This window comes from Schistocerca serialis, chromosome 7, assembly GCF_023864345.2.
Source record: "Schistocerca serialis cubense isolate TAMUIC-IGC-003099 chromosome 7, iqSchSeri2.2, whole genome shotgun sequence".
NCBI lineage: Eukaryota > Metazoa > Arthropoda > Insecta > Orthoptera > Acrididae > Schistocerca > Schistocerca serialis.
Window position 1 is genome coordinate 214,224,887 of NC_064644.1, and position 18,583 is coordinate 214,243,469.

Sequence of the window (18,583 nt, forward strand, 5' to 3'; positions counted from 1 at the left end):
GGAGCTGCAGTAGCAGCATACAAATGCTTTGACTTATTACTGCCTGCACTACTCACATCCAATACTAATGAAGACAAACAAGTCAAACAAACATACATAAACATCAAAAGACAAACAAGTCAAATATATGTTTGTAAATTTCAAGTCCCGTAGCAAAATTTGCCTAATCTGCGTCCTCCAAAAGTGAACGAGGTAGCATAATGCTCGTAACACTTAAATATGCTGCATACAAATATTAGCCACGGAATCCAAAAGCAAAGAAATTCGTACCTGTAATCGGCTCACAACATTATTTTCATGACTTACTCTAAAATATCCAAGGAATAAACTGGAAGTGACAGCATGCAGGAACTTACAGTGTGTCATTGTACTTGAATTTGCGTCAGAGATGCAATAGATAATTTGGAAGAGGACTTCCATTCCATTCCTGGACTTGAAAGACAAGCTTCATGGATTTACTACCAAACTAACTCAGTTACACAATAAATATGCTCCCCCAATAACTGGAAACCCGAATGGAAAACCTGCACCTTGCCTAATGGAAGAGCTAAAACAGTTCATAAATCTCGGAGACACTGCACGTCAGACTTATAAACGAACTTCTACTGTTGAAAATAAAATTGATTGCAAGCAAAAAGGAAACAGAGTCAATCAATATGAGAGAAACAATAACTAAGGCATGCCAATACATTCATCTAAAACATAGAGACCAGATGCTCTTTATGGAAAAGCTTGTGTGATCTAGAGAATTATAAGCAAGGTACAAGCTGCAGCTGATCCCTTTGTCCCAACCAAGGAGTTAGACCAGTACTTGACTTTTAGCAATAAGTGTCATTGTCCCATAAACAAAGCAACAAAGCATAGACTTACTGATTATTTCATGGATGTATATGACAGTAGTCGCGAAAAATTCTGTCTTGAGGTGACAACTTCAGATTTTCATTTACTGTACAGGACAGCGTCACAATCCAAATGATGAAACTTACTGTTGGCCCGCTGCTGCTCACAACTGCTGCTCTCTAAACATTGAAGCTCTTGCCTGGACAACACCGCAGAAACACTCAGTCCCATCAAAATACAAGCACTAGAGATCCAATTGCTAAGAAGAATAGCTGGGTACATTTTTGAGTTCTTGAGATGATAGTACTACCCAGAGGGCAGAAGATGTTTAAGCCAGGAAACTACCTCAAATTGGCTTACAATACGTATATACATCCCAGTGCTTACATGTCATGTGAGATTTTCATTATTATCTCTCTTTATGCGAGGTATTAAGTCCTAGAGAAAGAATGAATAGTACTTTTTTTATAGGAAATTTAATGTAGTTTAATTTTAGTCTGTGACACATTTTCGCTACAGGCCATGGATTTTGAGTTTTTCAAGGGAAACATATGAAAGTAACTTTAAATGTGTTCTGTCTCAGAAAACTTTGGAATAGAGCATATGTGCATATTTAGCTTTTTCTTCAAATGATTGTTCCTGTCATATCCCTGAATAATGACCATTCTTCCTGAGGCAATTGGTGTACATGGACTAGCATATACGTTAAAATAAGTATGTGTTACACATACAATTATTTTTATAAAAAGCTTAACTCGGATGGAGAGATGTTCAGTCAGGAAGGCGAGTTGCAAGCTGTATCCCCGTGCCAAGAGTGCAGAGAACAAAGTGACATCTCAAGTCACCATTTGATCTGCTCCGTGTGATCTCATCTGCATGTGAGAGTGGTGGGGAGCAGTAAGCTACCTTGCAATCCGATCTATAAGAGTTGTGGGGAGAATTGAGCAAGTGAACTACCTTGTGATCCAATCCCTGAGAATGGTGGGGAGAAGAGAGGCATTGAGCTACCTTATGATCCAGTCTCTGAGAGTGGTGGGATGCTGTGAGCTAGTGGACAGCTTACGGTCCGATTGGTGAGAGTGTTGAGAGATCCGAGCTATTGGGAGGGGAGTGATGCCTGGGTTGCCTTGTGATATGCTCATACCGCATGGTGGCTGGAGACCACATCTTATATAATCACTGAAAACACATTCCGAATGCGATGCTAAGTCAAAAGATAAGAAGTAACATATCTCTCGAAAGTATGTAAATGCTTATTGAGCTTCTGAAATTTGAGGTTATCTTTTTGAATGAAGCATGGAAACATGATGTGGAAAGAGTTTTCTATCTCAGTATACCATTCTAAAGAAGCAGTCAGTCATTAGGCTATGGTAGCTGCTCAGTCAGGGTGGCGGATTACCAAGTGAAGAGACCCAGGTTCGATTCTCGGCTAGGTCAAAACTTTTTTATTTTTTCCACTTGGGAACTGGGTATTGTATTGTGCTTACTTTCATAGTGTCATAATTGACATTACTATTGAGATGACAGAATGGACACGTCCTTACAGCCAATAAATTGAAAAATAAAAAAAATAAACGGAGCTTTCTGTGTTTCCGGTTGTTTTCGTGGATGAGAAAAGCTTCACATACTAACAAGGTATGCAAATTCACATGTGCATTTGGTCTATAATACATTTTTTTAGCTTGGGAAACATTTTCCTAAGGATGTAGCAAAGGGCAGCATTGCAGCATTTTCATTTTGTCCATTATAGTGATCAGAGATGCATTCTGAAATTAGATGAGCTACCATTTATTTTTTCTGAATCATCTATCACCCCCTCCAGAGAAGGATTTGGCTCTTTGAATCAATTCAGGAGTGGACTGTCCATCTCTCTGTCTCTCTTTATATTTATATGAGTTCATAGGAGTTTTTGGTTTATTTTCACATGTAGAACCACCTCACAAATTATGTGACATTACTGCTGAATCAACCTGTGTGTGTGTGTGTGTGTGGGCACATGTGCACATGCCTATACACAGTGCAATTCAGTAGTAGTGATTCTAAAAGTGAAAATAAACCAAGAAAGTTAAACTGTTTAATGAATACTGCCCAGTGTGTTAACCAACTATGCAAAAGCTTACTTTTAAGTAGAATGCTAATGCACTGTGTTCACTGTGCACGATTGTTTCATGTCCTGCTAATAAGTATCTGAAATTCTTAAGTGACCAAACCACTGCTAGTGTCTCCTTCTTTGTAACTTCACAATTCCTCTCAAGATATGTTAACAATGTACTAGCAAATGTAATTGGGCAGTGTTTCGTTCCATTTGAGTAGGTATTTCACAATGCAGATGGATCCAGTGTCATACTCTGATGCATCGGTAGCCAGATGAGAAGGTGGTTTAAAGTTTGAATGTACTAGCAATGGTGACTCCGCTAAACTATTTTCCTATTATTAAACTCCAACATACAATCTAGCAGCTGCTGCCAAGGTGTGTTCTGCTTTAGAAACGCTTATAAATGATGTGCATTCAAAACCTCTTGTGTTAGAAACTTCCTGTTATAACCCAGCATTCCAAGTTATGATTTTAATTGTTTTTATTAGATAGTTCTGTACATATGCTTATCTACAACCAAATTGCAATAATGAAAGCTTAATAGTTATTCCTTGTGAATATAATATTGTCAAAAGTTGGTCTAATGTTTAAAGGTGTTCATTCCAAGTTTTCAAAGTGACTACACTGTCTTCCATATAAAATAACGCCTTTTTACATAGTTTCTTGCCTGTGGTTTTGTCCAAAAGTCTAATAATTGCAGATCTACCTTCAAAAACAAATGCTTTATACTTCCTGGACTCTGCATGTAACTAAACCTGCCAGTACTCTGAAGTAAGGTCCATTGTGCTTATATATTTCATTTCTGTAAATTTCAGCAGTAAATCTTCAATGACTGGAGACCAATCCCATTCTGGTTCTATGATTTTGTTCATTGTTCTGGCATCTGATAAAACCATACCGATCCATCATATTTTCTTACAACTACCAATGGCTTGTTATAATAACTAGTTGATGATCCTATTACATCCTGTGAGACTATTCTACTAATTTCTTCTTTTACTACATCTTTTGCTGCTATTGCTATGGTATAAGGTTTTACAAAAAGCGGTTTGTGTGGCTTTACCTTCAGTATACCCTCAATTTCTTTAATCATCCCATGTTTTAAAGAAAAAATATCTATGTGTTTAATCCACAGTAACATTAGGTCTGACTTCTCATGTAATGACATTCCCGGAGCTTTGTTAACTATACTTTCACTAATCCTTCCACATATGTCATAACAATAAGTGTCATCACAGTTTTTATTGCGTAACATTGCTTTAATAATACTTTTCAAGTTATTGCCTTTCTGTTTTAAAATAATTTCTTTTCCACTGATCAAAACACCCCTTCCGTTTCTAGGATCTCCTTAACTTTCATATTATAATTATATATAAAATTCTCTATACTGTTCTGCATAACTGTTTCAGCAGTGTATGATATTTTATCGTTACTCAGAACAGTTGTATCTAAATATAATGTCACACTTGTCTTATTTATCTCATAAGGAAATATCAGTACGCCCTCTTACAATCCAATATAATCCTATGTTCTGATAACTAATTTACTCCTATAATTACCAGTACAGTTAAACCTGGTACTAAAAAAATGGGGTATTCAAAGGCATATCTTTGTGGACTAAATTTTACTAATAATTCGGTATAAATTTGCCTACCTGCTGCTCCTGCAATTCTTGCTATTTTTACCCTGTTTACAGGTAGTCTGCGGAACTTGTAGAACATGTTGTGCTGTTCCAAGAAGTATTGATCTGTACCACAGATTTCACTACCAGAATCCACAATGTTAGTCACCAGAATGGTGCCTACAGTTCTATTCAATTTTAAGTGTATATGTCTCTTTGGATTAGTACTTCTGGATTCTGTAGGTCGGAATTTCCTATGATTATTGATGTTGTTATTGTTATCGAGATTACCTGTCCAATGCTGTCTATGCTGTGTATTCCTCTGTTAATTATTTTCAGCTCTAACGTTTCTTGGTCTTTGAGTGTTATTATTATTCCAGTTTTTCTCAGACTGGGGTATGTTCCCATCAGAATGCCGCCACTCCAATTGAGTGTCTGCAATGTCTAATTGTTCAAAGCAGTCTAAAAGAGGATTCACCTTTCCCCAACCTCCGCCCAAGAGTTTATCCCTTACTCGCCAAGGTAGTTGTCCTATAATTACTTCCAGCAAATGTTTTTATCTGATTGGATCAGCTAGATACTTAGCTTTATTGAAGTGGTGCTACACAATGTCTCATTAGCCTTTCCAATTGCCACTATTTTGTGAGTAGCCCAGATGCAAAGCTATTAAATGCATTTTTTTGTCAATTTTGAGTTGAACACACTACTGTATAGATTTTTTCAGTGCCTACACTATGGAATAGGTTTCAGGGTGCAAAACTCATTATGAATCGTTGAAATTGGCTGCAGAAAATCGTGTTCAATTACAAAAGCTGTTAACAGCACACTTGGATGCAAAGCCCGCTAAATGTCCAACATTTGCAAAACCCGCCAAGTTCAACAGGAATTGCAGTCACCGTACCATGTCCAGATGCAAAGCCTCCCAACTAACGGCAGACTTACCAATCTAGAAATTCAAAGCTACTTTTCAATTTAGAAGGGATATTGTAGGGATATTTTTCTTACTCAGAGTTAGGTTGGTTGCACTGCAGCGATCATGTACACAACAATGAAGCTCTCGCTGCCAATGCATTGTCGAAATATACACAAGCACAGTTCAGCTGATCGCTAGAATGTTTGTTGACATATTTGTGTGAGCGTTTTGAAGAAAATAAGTGATTTTGTGGACGGTTTAAATGAAGAAGATGGTACAAACAAAGTTGGAGTAATTGAAATAGTAGGAATTCTGCAAGAAGTCGAACCCAACATTTAAATTGCAAATGGCTAAAACAAGACCAAGGGTGACGTTCCCTCCTAGAAACGGAAGGGGCGTTTTGATCAGTGGAAAAGAAATTATTTTAAAACAGAAAGGCAATAACTTGAAAAGTATTATTAAAGCAATGTTACGCAATAAAAACTGTGATGACACTTATTGTTATGACATATGTGGAAGGATTAGTGAAAGTACAGGTAACTGGGATTTCCAGATTCAAAAAGCCAAACAAATCGTGTTTACAAAAAGCAAAAAACAAGATCTGTCTAGTTCGCGGAGAGCCCTTTTACAACTTTGAAGCTGAAGAGGGGAAGAGCATCCAGGAAATGATCCAACACCAATCGCAAGTGGTATAGAACTTTCAGAAGCCAAACTGGGAGACATCAGAAAGTTTTTGGTGCTGCACTTTGGTGAAGATTGGGCGACCAATGACAAAATCAGATTCTACACAGAGGTGTTAGATGAGCAGGAAGGCACTCCTAGAGTCGCTCCTACCGTTGCTGGAATCAATTTTGAGTTGATGGGCAGTGTTGAGGTTTGTTGTTGTTGTTGTTGTGGTCTTCAGTCCTGAGACTGGTTTGATGCAGCTCTCCATGCTACTCTATCCTGTGCAAGCTTTTTCATCTCCCAGTACCTACTGCAACCTACATCCTTCTGAATCTGCTTAGTGTATTCATCTCTTGGTCTCCCTCTACGATTTTTACCCTCCACGCTGCCCTCCAATACTAAATTGGTGATCCCTTGATGCCTCAGAACATGTCCTACCAACCGATCCCTTCTTCTGGTCAAGTTGTGCCACAAACTTCTCTTCTCCCCAATCCTATTCAATACTTCCTCATTAGTTACGTGATCTACCCATCTAATCTTCGGCATTCTTCTGTAGCACCACATTTCGAAAGCTTCTATTCTCTTCTTGTCCAAACTATTTATCGTCCATGTTTCACTTCCATACATGGCAACATGAGGTTTATGTCACTTAAAAGCAATTTTCAACTAATTTCATTTTCTAGAATTTTTTGTCTTTCTACAATGTCTTGTGATGTAAAAAAATGCAATGGTATATTTTGTTTTAAAAAAAAGTCTTGTGTTGAACTTTCATCTTTGTTCTCTTTTTGAGATTAAGTAAGTGAGTTTTTCGTAGTAAAATAATGTTACCTTCACATTTTTATATGCCAGTTTTGTAGAATTTTCAGGCTTCTCTTTGAAATAAAACGTATTCTGTATATATTCACAATAAGTGAATTCACTTTTCTGTCCTTCCTAGCATCTAACATATCACCAAATAGCGGATTTTGCAAATGAATGTTTATTTTGTAATTGGTTCAATATGTTTGCTAAATCTCCAAACTGCATAAATCGGATGCAAGAGGTGCTGACATAGAGGTAACAAACATAGATTTAGGATTGTCTGACCACAATGCTCTCACCATTGAAATCCCTTTAAGGTCGAAGGAAGATAAAGGTGTAAACAATATTTACAAAAGAAACTTCTCTGTGGACAGCTGTAATCAGTTCATAAGTATCTTAGAAAATGAAAATTGGTTAGATGTTATGAAATAGTCAAGTACAGATGAGGCATATAGTGTATTTGCATCGATTTATATGATGAACTTTGAGATGTGTTTTCCAAAGAAACTGACCAGAATCAAGTCTACTGGATACGTAAAACCAAGTTCATGGATGACTCTTGGAATTAAGGAATCATGTGAAAACATGAAAAAACTGAATTCAGAGTTGAGGGAGTGTACAAATATTGATTTTATAGAATATGTAAAGAGGTATAGGAAAATATACCGCAGAGTAATTGCAAATGCAAAGTTATTAAGTAATAATATGGAAATAAAACAGTCCAGAAATAAAATTAAAATAGCATGGGAAATTGTGAGAAAAGAAACCGGGGTACCTACCAAAGACAAGGAAATTATTCTAAAAGATGAGGAGAATAAAATGGTAGATAAATATGCCATGCCTAATTATATAAATAATTACTTTTTAAATGTACCCCAGACATTAAGCAGGAATCTTGGGGAGCAGATTAAGATTGAAGCACCCAAGGCAGCCAGCAGTATGATGGCAGTTCCAACAAACGAAAAGGAAGTTTTAAAAGTGATTAAAAGTCTGAAGTCCAAGATGTCAGCTGGAGTAGATGAGGTGCCAATAATATTAGTAAAGAAAACAGCTAATCAGATAGTGAAACCATTGGCACACATAGCAAACTTGTCAATGGCTGAGGGCGTGTTTCCACAAAAACTGAAAATTTCTAAAGTCATTCCCCTGTTAAAAAAGGGTGATAAACTTAAAATAGAAAACTACAGACCTGTCTCACTCCTCTCAACTTTCTCTAAAGTTTTAGAGATACTAATGAAATATAGAGTCACACTTTATCTTAATATGCACAACCTGATAAACGGTAATCAGCATGGATTTCAAGCTGGGAGAAGCACCGAAACAGCTGTACTAGAATACACAAAAGAAATAATCACTAAATTGGAAGAGGGAAATAGTGTAGTTGGGATAAATCTAGATTTGTCAAAAGCCTTTGACACTGTTGACCACAGCATACTTTTGAAAAAGCTTGAAGCTATAGGTATCAGAGGACTGGTAAAAAAGTGGTTTGAGTCTTATCTGGAAAAGAGGATGCAGGTGGTTGAAATTACAGCACCAAATATTAATCAAAAAATTAAACTAAGATCAGATCCAAGGGAGGTCACAGTAGGAGTACCCCAAGGAAGTGTATTAGGCCCCTTGCTGTTCCTCATTTACATTAATGATATCAGGTGTCAGAGAGAAAAGCCAGAATCATGTTATTTGCTGATGATACTAGTTTAATAGTTATGATTATAATAGAGGGAAACATTCCACGCAGGAAAAATATATTTAAAAACAAAGATGATGTGACTTACCAAATGAAAGGGTCTTCAAATATGTCTGCTTGTGTCTGTATATGTGTGGATGGATATGTGTGTGTGTGCGAGTGTATACCCGTCCTTTTTTCCCCCTAAGGTAAGTCTTTCCGCTCCCGGGATTGGAATGACTCCTTACCCTCTCCCTTAAAACCCACATCCTTTCATCTTTCCCTCTCCTTCCCTCTTTCCTGATGAGGCAACAGTTTGTTGCGAAAGCTTGAATTTTGTGTGTATGTTTGTGTTTGTTTGTGTGTCTGTCGACCTGCCAGCACTTTCATTTGGTAAGTCACATCATCTTAGTTTAATAGTTAGTGATACGAAGCAGTCATTGCACAGTACTGTGAACCATGTCCTACAAGATATACAAAAATGGTTTAGTGCTAACAAGCTAACACTGAATACAAAAAAAACTAATTATGTGCAATATGGAAAAATAAGTGAACGGGACGACCTGAATCCCACCATGGAGGGCAAACAACTTGAAAGAGTACAGTGTGCAAAATTCCTGGGTATGCACATTGATGAGAAGATTAATTGGAAGGACCATGTGGTGAACTTAGCACTAAAACTAAATTCAGCATGTTTTGTGCTTAGAATAATTTCAAGAGTTTGTAGTAATGACTGTACCAGATTAGTATATTTTGGCTATTTTCAATCCATTGCATCCTATGGGATAGTATTCTGGGGAAAAACAAATTGTCGTCTAAACGAGATTTTCAAATTACAAAAACGTGCTATTCGGATAATGACCCACAGCCCACCTCAAACACATTGTAGGCCCCTTTTTAAAGCACTGAAAATTTTAACAATTCCATCATTATACATTCTGAAATGTCTGTTGGTAATCAAAAGAAATCAGGACAAAATGAAAGCCAATACAGACTTCCATAATCACGATACACGGCAATGTAAAGATCTCCACATACAAGCTGTAACAAGGACCCGAAGCCAGAAACATGTATGTAATCAAGGCATCAAACTTTTTAATGCACTACCAAAACATATCAAAGAGCTGGAAAATGAGGATAAATTTAAAACTGTTCTAAAGAACCACATGCTTGACAAATGCTATTACAGCATAAGCGAATATCTCTGCGCAACTGTATAAAATATATGTTTAAGTTAATGTGACAAATGAAATTACATCAGTGCATAATAAATTATGTTATAAAAACACTTATTAGTTGTATATTGTATTAAACATAAGATAAATTAATATGAATTCAGCACAGATACAAATTTTGTAAAGATATTATATAGTTGTTAAAATGTACCCTGACGAATCCTATATCACAAATGTGATCATTGGGATGATGATAAATAAATAAATAAATAAATAAAGAACTGCTAAGTCAGTATTTAACTTAAGATTTTAAATCATAAAACATAATCACAGATTTCAGCCATTAATTCTGTGCAATTAATTATTTTTACTTATTTTTAGAAAAGAATGAAGTCTTTAAATTTAATAGTTTGAATAGGAAGAGTTTTTCGCGATTATATCAGTTACGTGTGTCATGCAGTTAACGGATTTTGCATCTAGGCTACTCATGTGGTTTGGACCCTAATAATTCCAGAAGTAATTTCATCTGAGCTCTGTCACTCCAATATTTCAAATTTGCACTTTGAGTTGCTGTAAGTTCTAAATTCCTGTAATTTAAGCATGCTTCATTGTGCGCATTTCCTATTAAATGACTGAAGACAAAACATATCTTATTATGCTCACTCCACATATTTGGTTATTTCCCTGTGACAGTTTTCAAGAAAATCTTAGGCTTGTATCACCAGATTGGGGAAACTTTAGAAATTTATGGTTTAATGCCGTACTCAGCACAGTGGAAAAATAATTTTATTTATAATATGGTGACTTATCTTTAATTAAATCAGCATTTTGGTTCTTTCTTTCTTTGTGATGTACAAATTCAGAATTCAGTGTGACATTATTTGTTATCTATATGTGTGCTACTGTTGGTTTCTTTTGAGTTGGCTGGAATCATTTGAATTCCCATCAGTAATGAATTAAAAGCTGTATCTGCCAAGGTTTTTATAATATCCTTGCGTTAAATATACATACAGCTAATCACAAGCTTCCTTTTACATTCTAGCTTCTGTATTCTGTGTTCTAAATCATTAATCGTGTAATTGTATCTACATATCTAGTTGTTACGTTGTGTAAATTAATTTTTGCTTGTAAAAGTTCCTTCTCAAACCTTTCTGTCCTCTTAAGTAAATCATCTTGTGTGCCTTCGTAGCATACACACAGATCAATTTGCTGTCTAGTTTACTGGTATCTCGAACTGTTCATCTATCTCTTCTACTTGATTGAAACCCATATCTAACTTTTGTTCTAAATGATCCATTCTCCCATTTATCTGTGATGTAAAAGTGGACATTTTTTTTCCACGGCTGAAAATATATCATTCATTCACTCTTCAAAATTTATGAATTTGTTATCCATGTGTGTTCTGGTGACCTGTCACTGGAGACAGTTTTGAGTATCAAGCCAACACGGTGTACAAGGATGTATGGATTTTTACAGTTGTGCAGACACACACACACACAAACACACACACACACACACACACACACACACACACACACACACACACACACACACCGCTGTCTTTGCAGCATATTCTGTACGAGCTATGGGGTACTGCTCGAAGAAACAGATTTTACAATAACTGATCATTCCGCCCTATTCAGTTTACTTGCGTGTTGGTATTGTATCTCTGGCATCAAGATGTACTGGCACTTATTTGCACATTTCCACATAGTTTAGTGTTTGTAATTATGTGAACTTGGTGTAACACTGATCTTTTCTGTTCGATAAGCAGACATTGTTGGACCTACAAATGGCAAATCTTTAGCTGTTGCTGTTACAGTATTCTGCACATTCCTGAAGTTTGGATCCATTCTTGGATGTAGAAGTTTTCAAGAATGTTACTGTAAGCATGTTGAAGTGGGTACTAAAGTAAGTCTGTATACACCGGGAGAACAGTGATGACATATTTTTGATTATTTCTGTTACTGTCTTTATAAATGGGCAGGAAAAAAATGTTAATTGTTATCCAAAATTTTTAATAATTGACTGAGACAAAGTGATCAGAAGAAAGTTTGGTGAATATTCATTTTGACACTGAAGAGTTTTTATCCTAGTGTAAGTGCTGGATGTGGCTTTAAATGTATAAAAATTGTGACAAAATTATTTCATGAACACTGTTCAGGTATTATGAACCTCTTGTGGAATAAATCGTACTTTACAGATATTTTGGAGTTACTGTGAGGAACATGTGAAATGAAACGTGCATGTTAACTTAACTGTAGCAAAATGAGATAGGTTCCTTCAGTTTGTTAGTGGTTTGTTCAAAGTAGCAGAGACTTGTTCTGGAGTATGAAGTTATTTATATTTCTTGAGTTCTCAAAAAAAAAGAAAAAAATAAAATAAAATAAAAAAAACCTACAAATCTAAAACACTGGTATATCAGTTACATTCGGAAACAGTGCATCTTTTGTTCAGCTATGATGTGTAAGTATGTCGATACTTACACATCATAGCTGAACAAAAGAACAGCTTTCTCGCTCTTTTATTTATTTATTTATTGTAAAGAGGGGGTAGCTTTTCCTTTAATAAGTATTTTAGGCATACTGAGGTGTAGGTTGTGCTTTGTATAGCCCACCATCCATTAGGACTAACTGATGCTTTGGTTAGTGCTGATTCAGTGTTGAGTCTGCCCTTGCATATTGATAAAAGTATGTAGATACTAATGGAAACATATTTTTGGTATACGTTTACCACCTTTTTTGAAGATAAGCTATATATATTGTGATTGTTCACGTTCAGAATCTCATTTCTCTTTCTCTGTATGGCATGTCTCTCCTGTCACACAGCATATTATGAATACCTTTTCTTTAGCACTTGTTTGTCATAGATCTTAGTCTGTGTTTTCCTTTTCCTAGCTTTTTGGTTTTTTTTTCCCCTGTTTAGTTTTCTGTTCTTCATCCATCTCTTTCAGCTAATGATGGAACGAATTGTGGTTTTTAGCCCTGCTCCTCTTTCAGAAGTTGCAGAAGAAACCTTTTCTGTCTGACTGAAAGGGAACAAGTTTTGTGTGAGCAAAACATTTCTGTCTTTGTCACATGTTTATTGTGTCCCATATTTGTATCTTTTGTCTCACTTACATTGCGTATACTACATCTAACCTTTTCCAGAGAGAACATGCACAGTTGAAGAATGAACTTAAGAAAGTTCTTCATGAAAATGATGTACTGTCTGAAAAGCTGAAAGTGAACCTGGATTCAAAAGTATGTTCCAGAGACCACAAGAATTCAGATCTTGTGTCAAATCTGGAGAAGCAGCTCCAGGCTGCACTTCAGGTACAGTTGAATTAACTAATTTACAGTACATCTCTTAATTACACACAAAATAAAGAAAAGGCAACCATTTGCCTTTAGAACACTAACATGTGCAGCATAGACAATGTAACACGGTATTAACTAGCTTTTGATCTCTAGCTCTTTTTATGGTGGAAAGTACAAAAATTCACACACAAAACAGTACAGACACCCAAATGCTCACTACCATGGCTCCTTGACATTTCTTAACCAATGGTTTAGATATAATTATGTACTCAGATATTGTACTGTCTCATAGGATATATTTTATAGTAACTGAGGTAAGTGACCAGAATGGCTAAAAAGTGCAGAGCTGCTAGGAATGATATATATTGCATTATAATAGTATTGCCGAAATATATCACATGTAGCAGTGATTGATGAATTAAAACCACGACAGTTCTGGTGGAAGTATATTTCCATGTTATCAAAAGCTTTCTGCAGTATTACTATTGGTTGAAGAAGTACTGCATCTATAGTTTTGTAGGAGCAGTCATATTTGATCCCATACTGTAATATTTATTTCTCTAATCTTGATTGGAGGATCATTGATTGTTATCAAAAGGCATCTTATTCAGAGAAAACTAAATCTGAATTTTTGGAATCGCTGCAGTGTAAAAATCAGTCAACATTAAGATTTTTTACTATCTTTATTATAATATTTGTATTACATTTTCAATAATATTAGATTTTGTTCAACAGAGTTGAATCTCAGAATTGTATTTCTTCAGACATTTAACATTGCTAAACATTAACAGATCTATTGATGAGAATCAAAGAGCAGATACTGTGTGACATCTTGAATAAGTTAAAAGTTACATGCCACAAACTCCAATTATCTAAAATCTAGCTATCCAGGTCATCTATTATCCAGATTGCTTTGAGGGAAAAAAATGTACAACTAAAAATGTTGGTTTTCTTTGATATTTATTACAGTATATAGTACACTATAAACTAATTTATTGTTCTGAAATTAATCTGAAGCAAATATATTAAAAGACAAAAATCTTCCAGTGCACAATGAATACAGTGCAAATTGTTGTACACACAATGTGAGCACTGTTGTGTGTATGGCGCTCATCATATTGTGACCTATATCAGTATGTGTCGTGTCCTTAATGTATAGACTGATTTGTCCCTATATATTCCATCTTCTGTGTCTTTTGCTTTGCTTTGTGGACATGGTTTACTTTACCGCCCAGCATATGTCCTCTGGAAGGAAATGAATTGTTTTATTGTTGGCAGACAAAGTAAATGTCCTTGAACAATTAGGCAAAAGCATGAGTGGTAAGCAGTTAGGTGAGATGTTTAATGTGGGAACATCTTCAGTTTCAGACATAAAAAACAAATCCTCAGTTTTAAACTTTGTGTTTGTCCTTGAGAATGAAGATGGGATTTCATCGAGCAAAAGCAATGAAAACAGCAGGGGGAGGGGGGGGGGGGGGGAAGCTTGATCTTGATGAGGCTGTGTTCAAGTGGTATTTGCAGCAGCGAGCATTGGCAAACCCTCTTTCAGTGCCATTTGTTTGCAAAAACCATCTTTTAGCTGAGAAAATTAACAGTTTGTGTTAATTTAAAGTGAGCAATAGCTGGCTACAGAATTTCAAGGCAAGGCACTGTATTAGTAAGTTGGAGTTTAATAGTGAAAAACTATCATACACTTAAAAGCAGCAGAAAATTTTATTGAGAAATTCAAAATTTAAGCAGATCCTTATGACCCTGAATTTTCGTTCAACGAAGATGTGAGGCTTTACTTGGAAGGCCTTGCCTAAAACAACTTTAGCTTCTAAAAGGAAAACTATTGTTTCTGGGCATAAGGTTAGTAAAGACTGTGCTAATTCTATGGGAAATCACAATATACCCCTTCTGTAGATAGGAAAATCGAAAAAAAACACAGGATTTCAAATATGTCAAAAAATTTCCCATCTTTCACAAGAATCAACCAAAGGCCTGAGTGATTCCTACTTTTTTTCGTAAATGGTATGATTCAATTTTTGCAACTGGTGTAAAAAAAAATACCAAAAGACCTACTGCCAAATGTAACGAATTTTCTCCAGCCAATGGGTCAGTTAGTTACCATATTACAAAAGACAACTGTTGAGGAAGCTTTTAATAGAAGTAAATGAAGGTGGCGTTGCGACTCATCACCAACAATTAAATATAAAAGACTGCTCTCAGATGGTGGCAGAAACACGGAGTATGATGAAGACAACCACATTAAAAAGAGCTTGGAATAAATTGAAAGGCATTTCAACCAAAGATGAGGTACAGAAAGACAAAGGTGAAAAGAAGAAGCATGAAAAGGAAGAGGAAGAAACAGAAGTGGTAGAGGATGAAGAATCACTTGAGAAAATAAGAAAGATCCTTTTAAAAATTCCTGGACATTCAGATTGTGGTGCAGAGGATATAGGTGAGTTACTTGGTTGTGATTCTTCGGACCTGGATTCCAAATTCTCATTGATGATGAAATCATTCGGATTGTGAGAGAAGAAACTGATGGCCAGGTGGGTGACAGTGTCGCTGAACCAGATGCACGACCTTTAGCTGGTGAAGCATTTGCGTGTCTAACTTGGGTGAGGTAGCAGCCTGAGTCTGACAATATACAGCTGCTCACCATCAAGTGGATGCGAGACATGGCTGGATGGAAATGACTGAAGACAGCAAAGTAAGTGACTCTCACTGATATGTTCAAGAAGTAATACTGCATAACTACTGTACTGTACAAAATCTAAACAACATTATTTTGCAGTCATTAAATTAATATTACAGTAGTACGTTTATACAAATTTAGCTGTTTTAAAAAGAAATTACCTGAGTTCATGATTTATTCAATTATCTGGATATTTGGTTATCCTTATCAGGTCTGGTACTGAGTCATTTGAATAAGTCGAGTTCTACTGTGGGTTCTTTTGGTATCAGCAGCTTATTCACTAATATATACGTACAGGAGGGCATAAACATTCTTAGACTTGCTAGGTAAATCAGAAGTTAACCCAAGTTTCACAGGTGACATAAGTTTAGCAACACATACTTGACTAAAAAAAAAAACCTGGAGTGAAAGCAAGTGCTGGCTAATGGTTGTGCAGCAACTTATGTACTCCTGTGCAAAGATTTACTTGAGAGTCTCATGAGATGAGGATGCATATCATGTGGCACACAGGAGAAAAGTAATGCTGCATCTGCAGCACTGCAATCAGCTGCATACACTGCTCACTGGCGATGCTGGTGCCTGTTGGGAGGCTGCTGGAGTCTGACACATACACAGAGGGACGTTTATGTTGCTGTTGTCGTCTGGTATGAACACAGCAGGATGTGTGTGACCATAGTTCGGATTGCCGCATGTATCTGGCTTCAGCAGAGGACACTGAAGGTACGGCAGTCCACCTGCCACATGTGTGTTCTGTAGTGGTACATTGCCAGGTGAGTGACCAGAAATCACAGACCCTCTCCCCTTCAAAAGAGATTGCGAAGCCATCGGTCACAGACGGCTGGGAGGGGGAGGGGGAGGAGGAGATGAACGAGAGATGGAGAAGGGGTGCTGAGGGCAATAGAGGCACCAAAAAGTGGAGAACGGGATGAGCACACAGTGAGTTTGGAGGGGGAAGTAGTAATCCATAATGTGAGTGCGCTAGGGAGAAGAAGCCGTTGGAGGCTGTGGCACCGATGATGCAGAAGGAGGAAATGGATTGGAACATGTGAAGGAAAGGCACTGGAGGAAAAGGAAAACCTGTGCACAAAGAAGGCACAGAAGAAAACATTTGCATCAGAGATTCACAAATGGAAAATGGAAGACCCATCCAGAAAAGTTAGTGTCAGACTGGCGAGGAAGTGGAGCAATGCCACGCAGACTATGGGCCAAGTTCCAAATGCAGAAGCAGCAACAGGTGCAAAAGGCTGCAGTATGGTAGTGGACTCGCATGGTGGGGTGTGTAGGAGTGCAGTGCTGCATGTAGGAGTTTGGTGGCGCATGTAGGAGCACAGTGGCATGTGTAGGAGTGCAGTAGGTTACATAGGAACATGGTGGCATGCGTAGGAGTGCAGTGCCAACCCAGATTGTATTGTTGGGAACAATCAAACAAAAACAGTCAATTCAGTTGGTTGTTGAAAAATAATCAACTCTACATATCAGTTGGATTATTCATTCATCCTTTTGAGTGAAACCAGTCTATGGGAGCAACCAAATGGAAAGGCAAAGGTCCCGAGTTCGAGTCTCGGTCTGGCGCACAGTTTTAATCTGCCAAGAAGTTTCAAGTTTCAAATGGAAACAGCTGACACAATCTGGTGGTGTTTTGTGTGCTGACTGAGTTATTCATTGTTCCTTTTCAAATGAAACCAGTCTTTAGTTTTTGTGCTGGTTAAAGCATATATTCTTTTGTTCATTCAACTGAAACCACTGTTTAGTTGTTTAGTTGACTGAATTATCCAGTTATTCTTCTGAGTGAAACCAGGTGAAGTAAAGCAGTGGCATATGATATAAACTGGGGTATGTATACACCCAGAGAGTAGCCCCACACCAGGTATACATGAAGGCATCTCAGTGGACGTGTCAAAGTTAAAATAAGCATACAAGTTCTCATTTAATTGTGTACTGAAAGACTAATTCTTCTTTTCGCAATATAAAATTGATATATAAATGGATGTGAATTACATTTTTCCAGGTGAAATTAACAACACGTAACTAATAAAGCTTTATTGGGAGTACAAACTTGAATGAGCACAGAAGTTCTGTTAGGGGTATGCGAAGAATGCAAGCCAGATTTTTGCAACTGTTTGCAGGCTGTTTTACCGAAAAGGTGCAATGATCCATTAATTATAAAAAGGAGCCTCTGAGCATCCTGCATGCTCCTGTCAGTATTCTGTTGCAGCCATGGCCAGGGCAACAGATGGCAGAAGGAGGTGGCCAATTGCCACTAACGTAGGTCCCGGCAGTGCTGCGCTCGTGCCGGTCACTGCACCACCTCCTCATGCTGGCTGCAACCTCGACCCTGGCATTAGTAGGAGGAGCCTGTGGCGGTTGTGCCACATGCCTGTCCCAATGACCGTTGCCCTCATGGTAAAGGGTAAAAAAGTATGGGAGTGAAATCACTCAAACAGAGACTGAGAGAAAATATTCATATAACTGGTGCAAGTGACAGATACTTGTGGCAGTTGGTTGTCGTAGTTGGTTGTCTCACATCTAAGGAAACCACACAAACTAGACAAGTGAGCAAAAATGTTCTGCAATGGCTGCAGTTGACAGAGAGCCGCAGTCAACAGCGACGTATGTCAGCCGGTTGTCTTGCATGGAATGAAAACATTCAGACCCGTCAGTGAGTGAAAACATTCATATAATGGCCACAACCAATGGAGACTTGTTTCAGTCGGTTGTTGACTGAAACCACTTAAACCCAGTGAGTGAGTGAAAACATTCATATAGCCAACTTTGCCACAGAGAACAGTTTCATTTGGTTCTTTCATTCAACTGAAAAAGTTGA

The 18,583-nt window shown here is 37.2% G+C and overlaps 1 protein-coding gene across 3 annotated transcripts in view; it reads left to right on the forward strand.

Annotated features, from left to right (window-relative positions):
- Nucleotides 1-18,583, forward strand: part of LOC126412737 (sodium channel and clathrin linker 1-like) — a 118,977-nt gene that overhangs the window by 33,206 nt on the left and 67,188 nt on the right. For all 3 annotated transcript variants that reach the window (XM_050082468.1, XM_050082469.1, XM_050082470.1), the window contains exon 3: nt 12,927-13,091. In XM_050082468.1, coding sequence (XP_049938425.1) covers nt 12,927-13,091 — 165 coding nt within the window. The remainder of the gene's footprint in view (nt 1-12,926; nt 13,092-18,583) is intronic.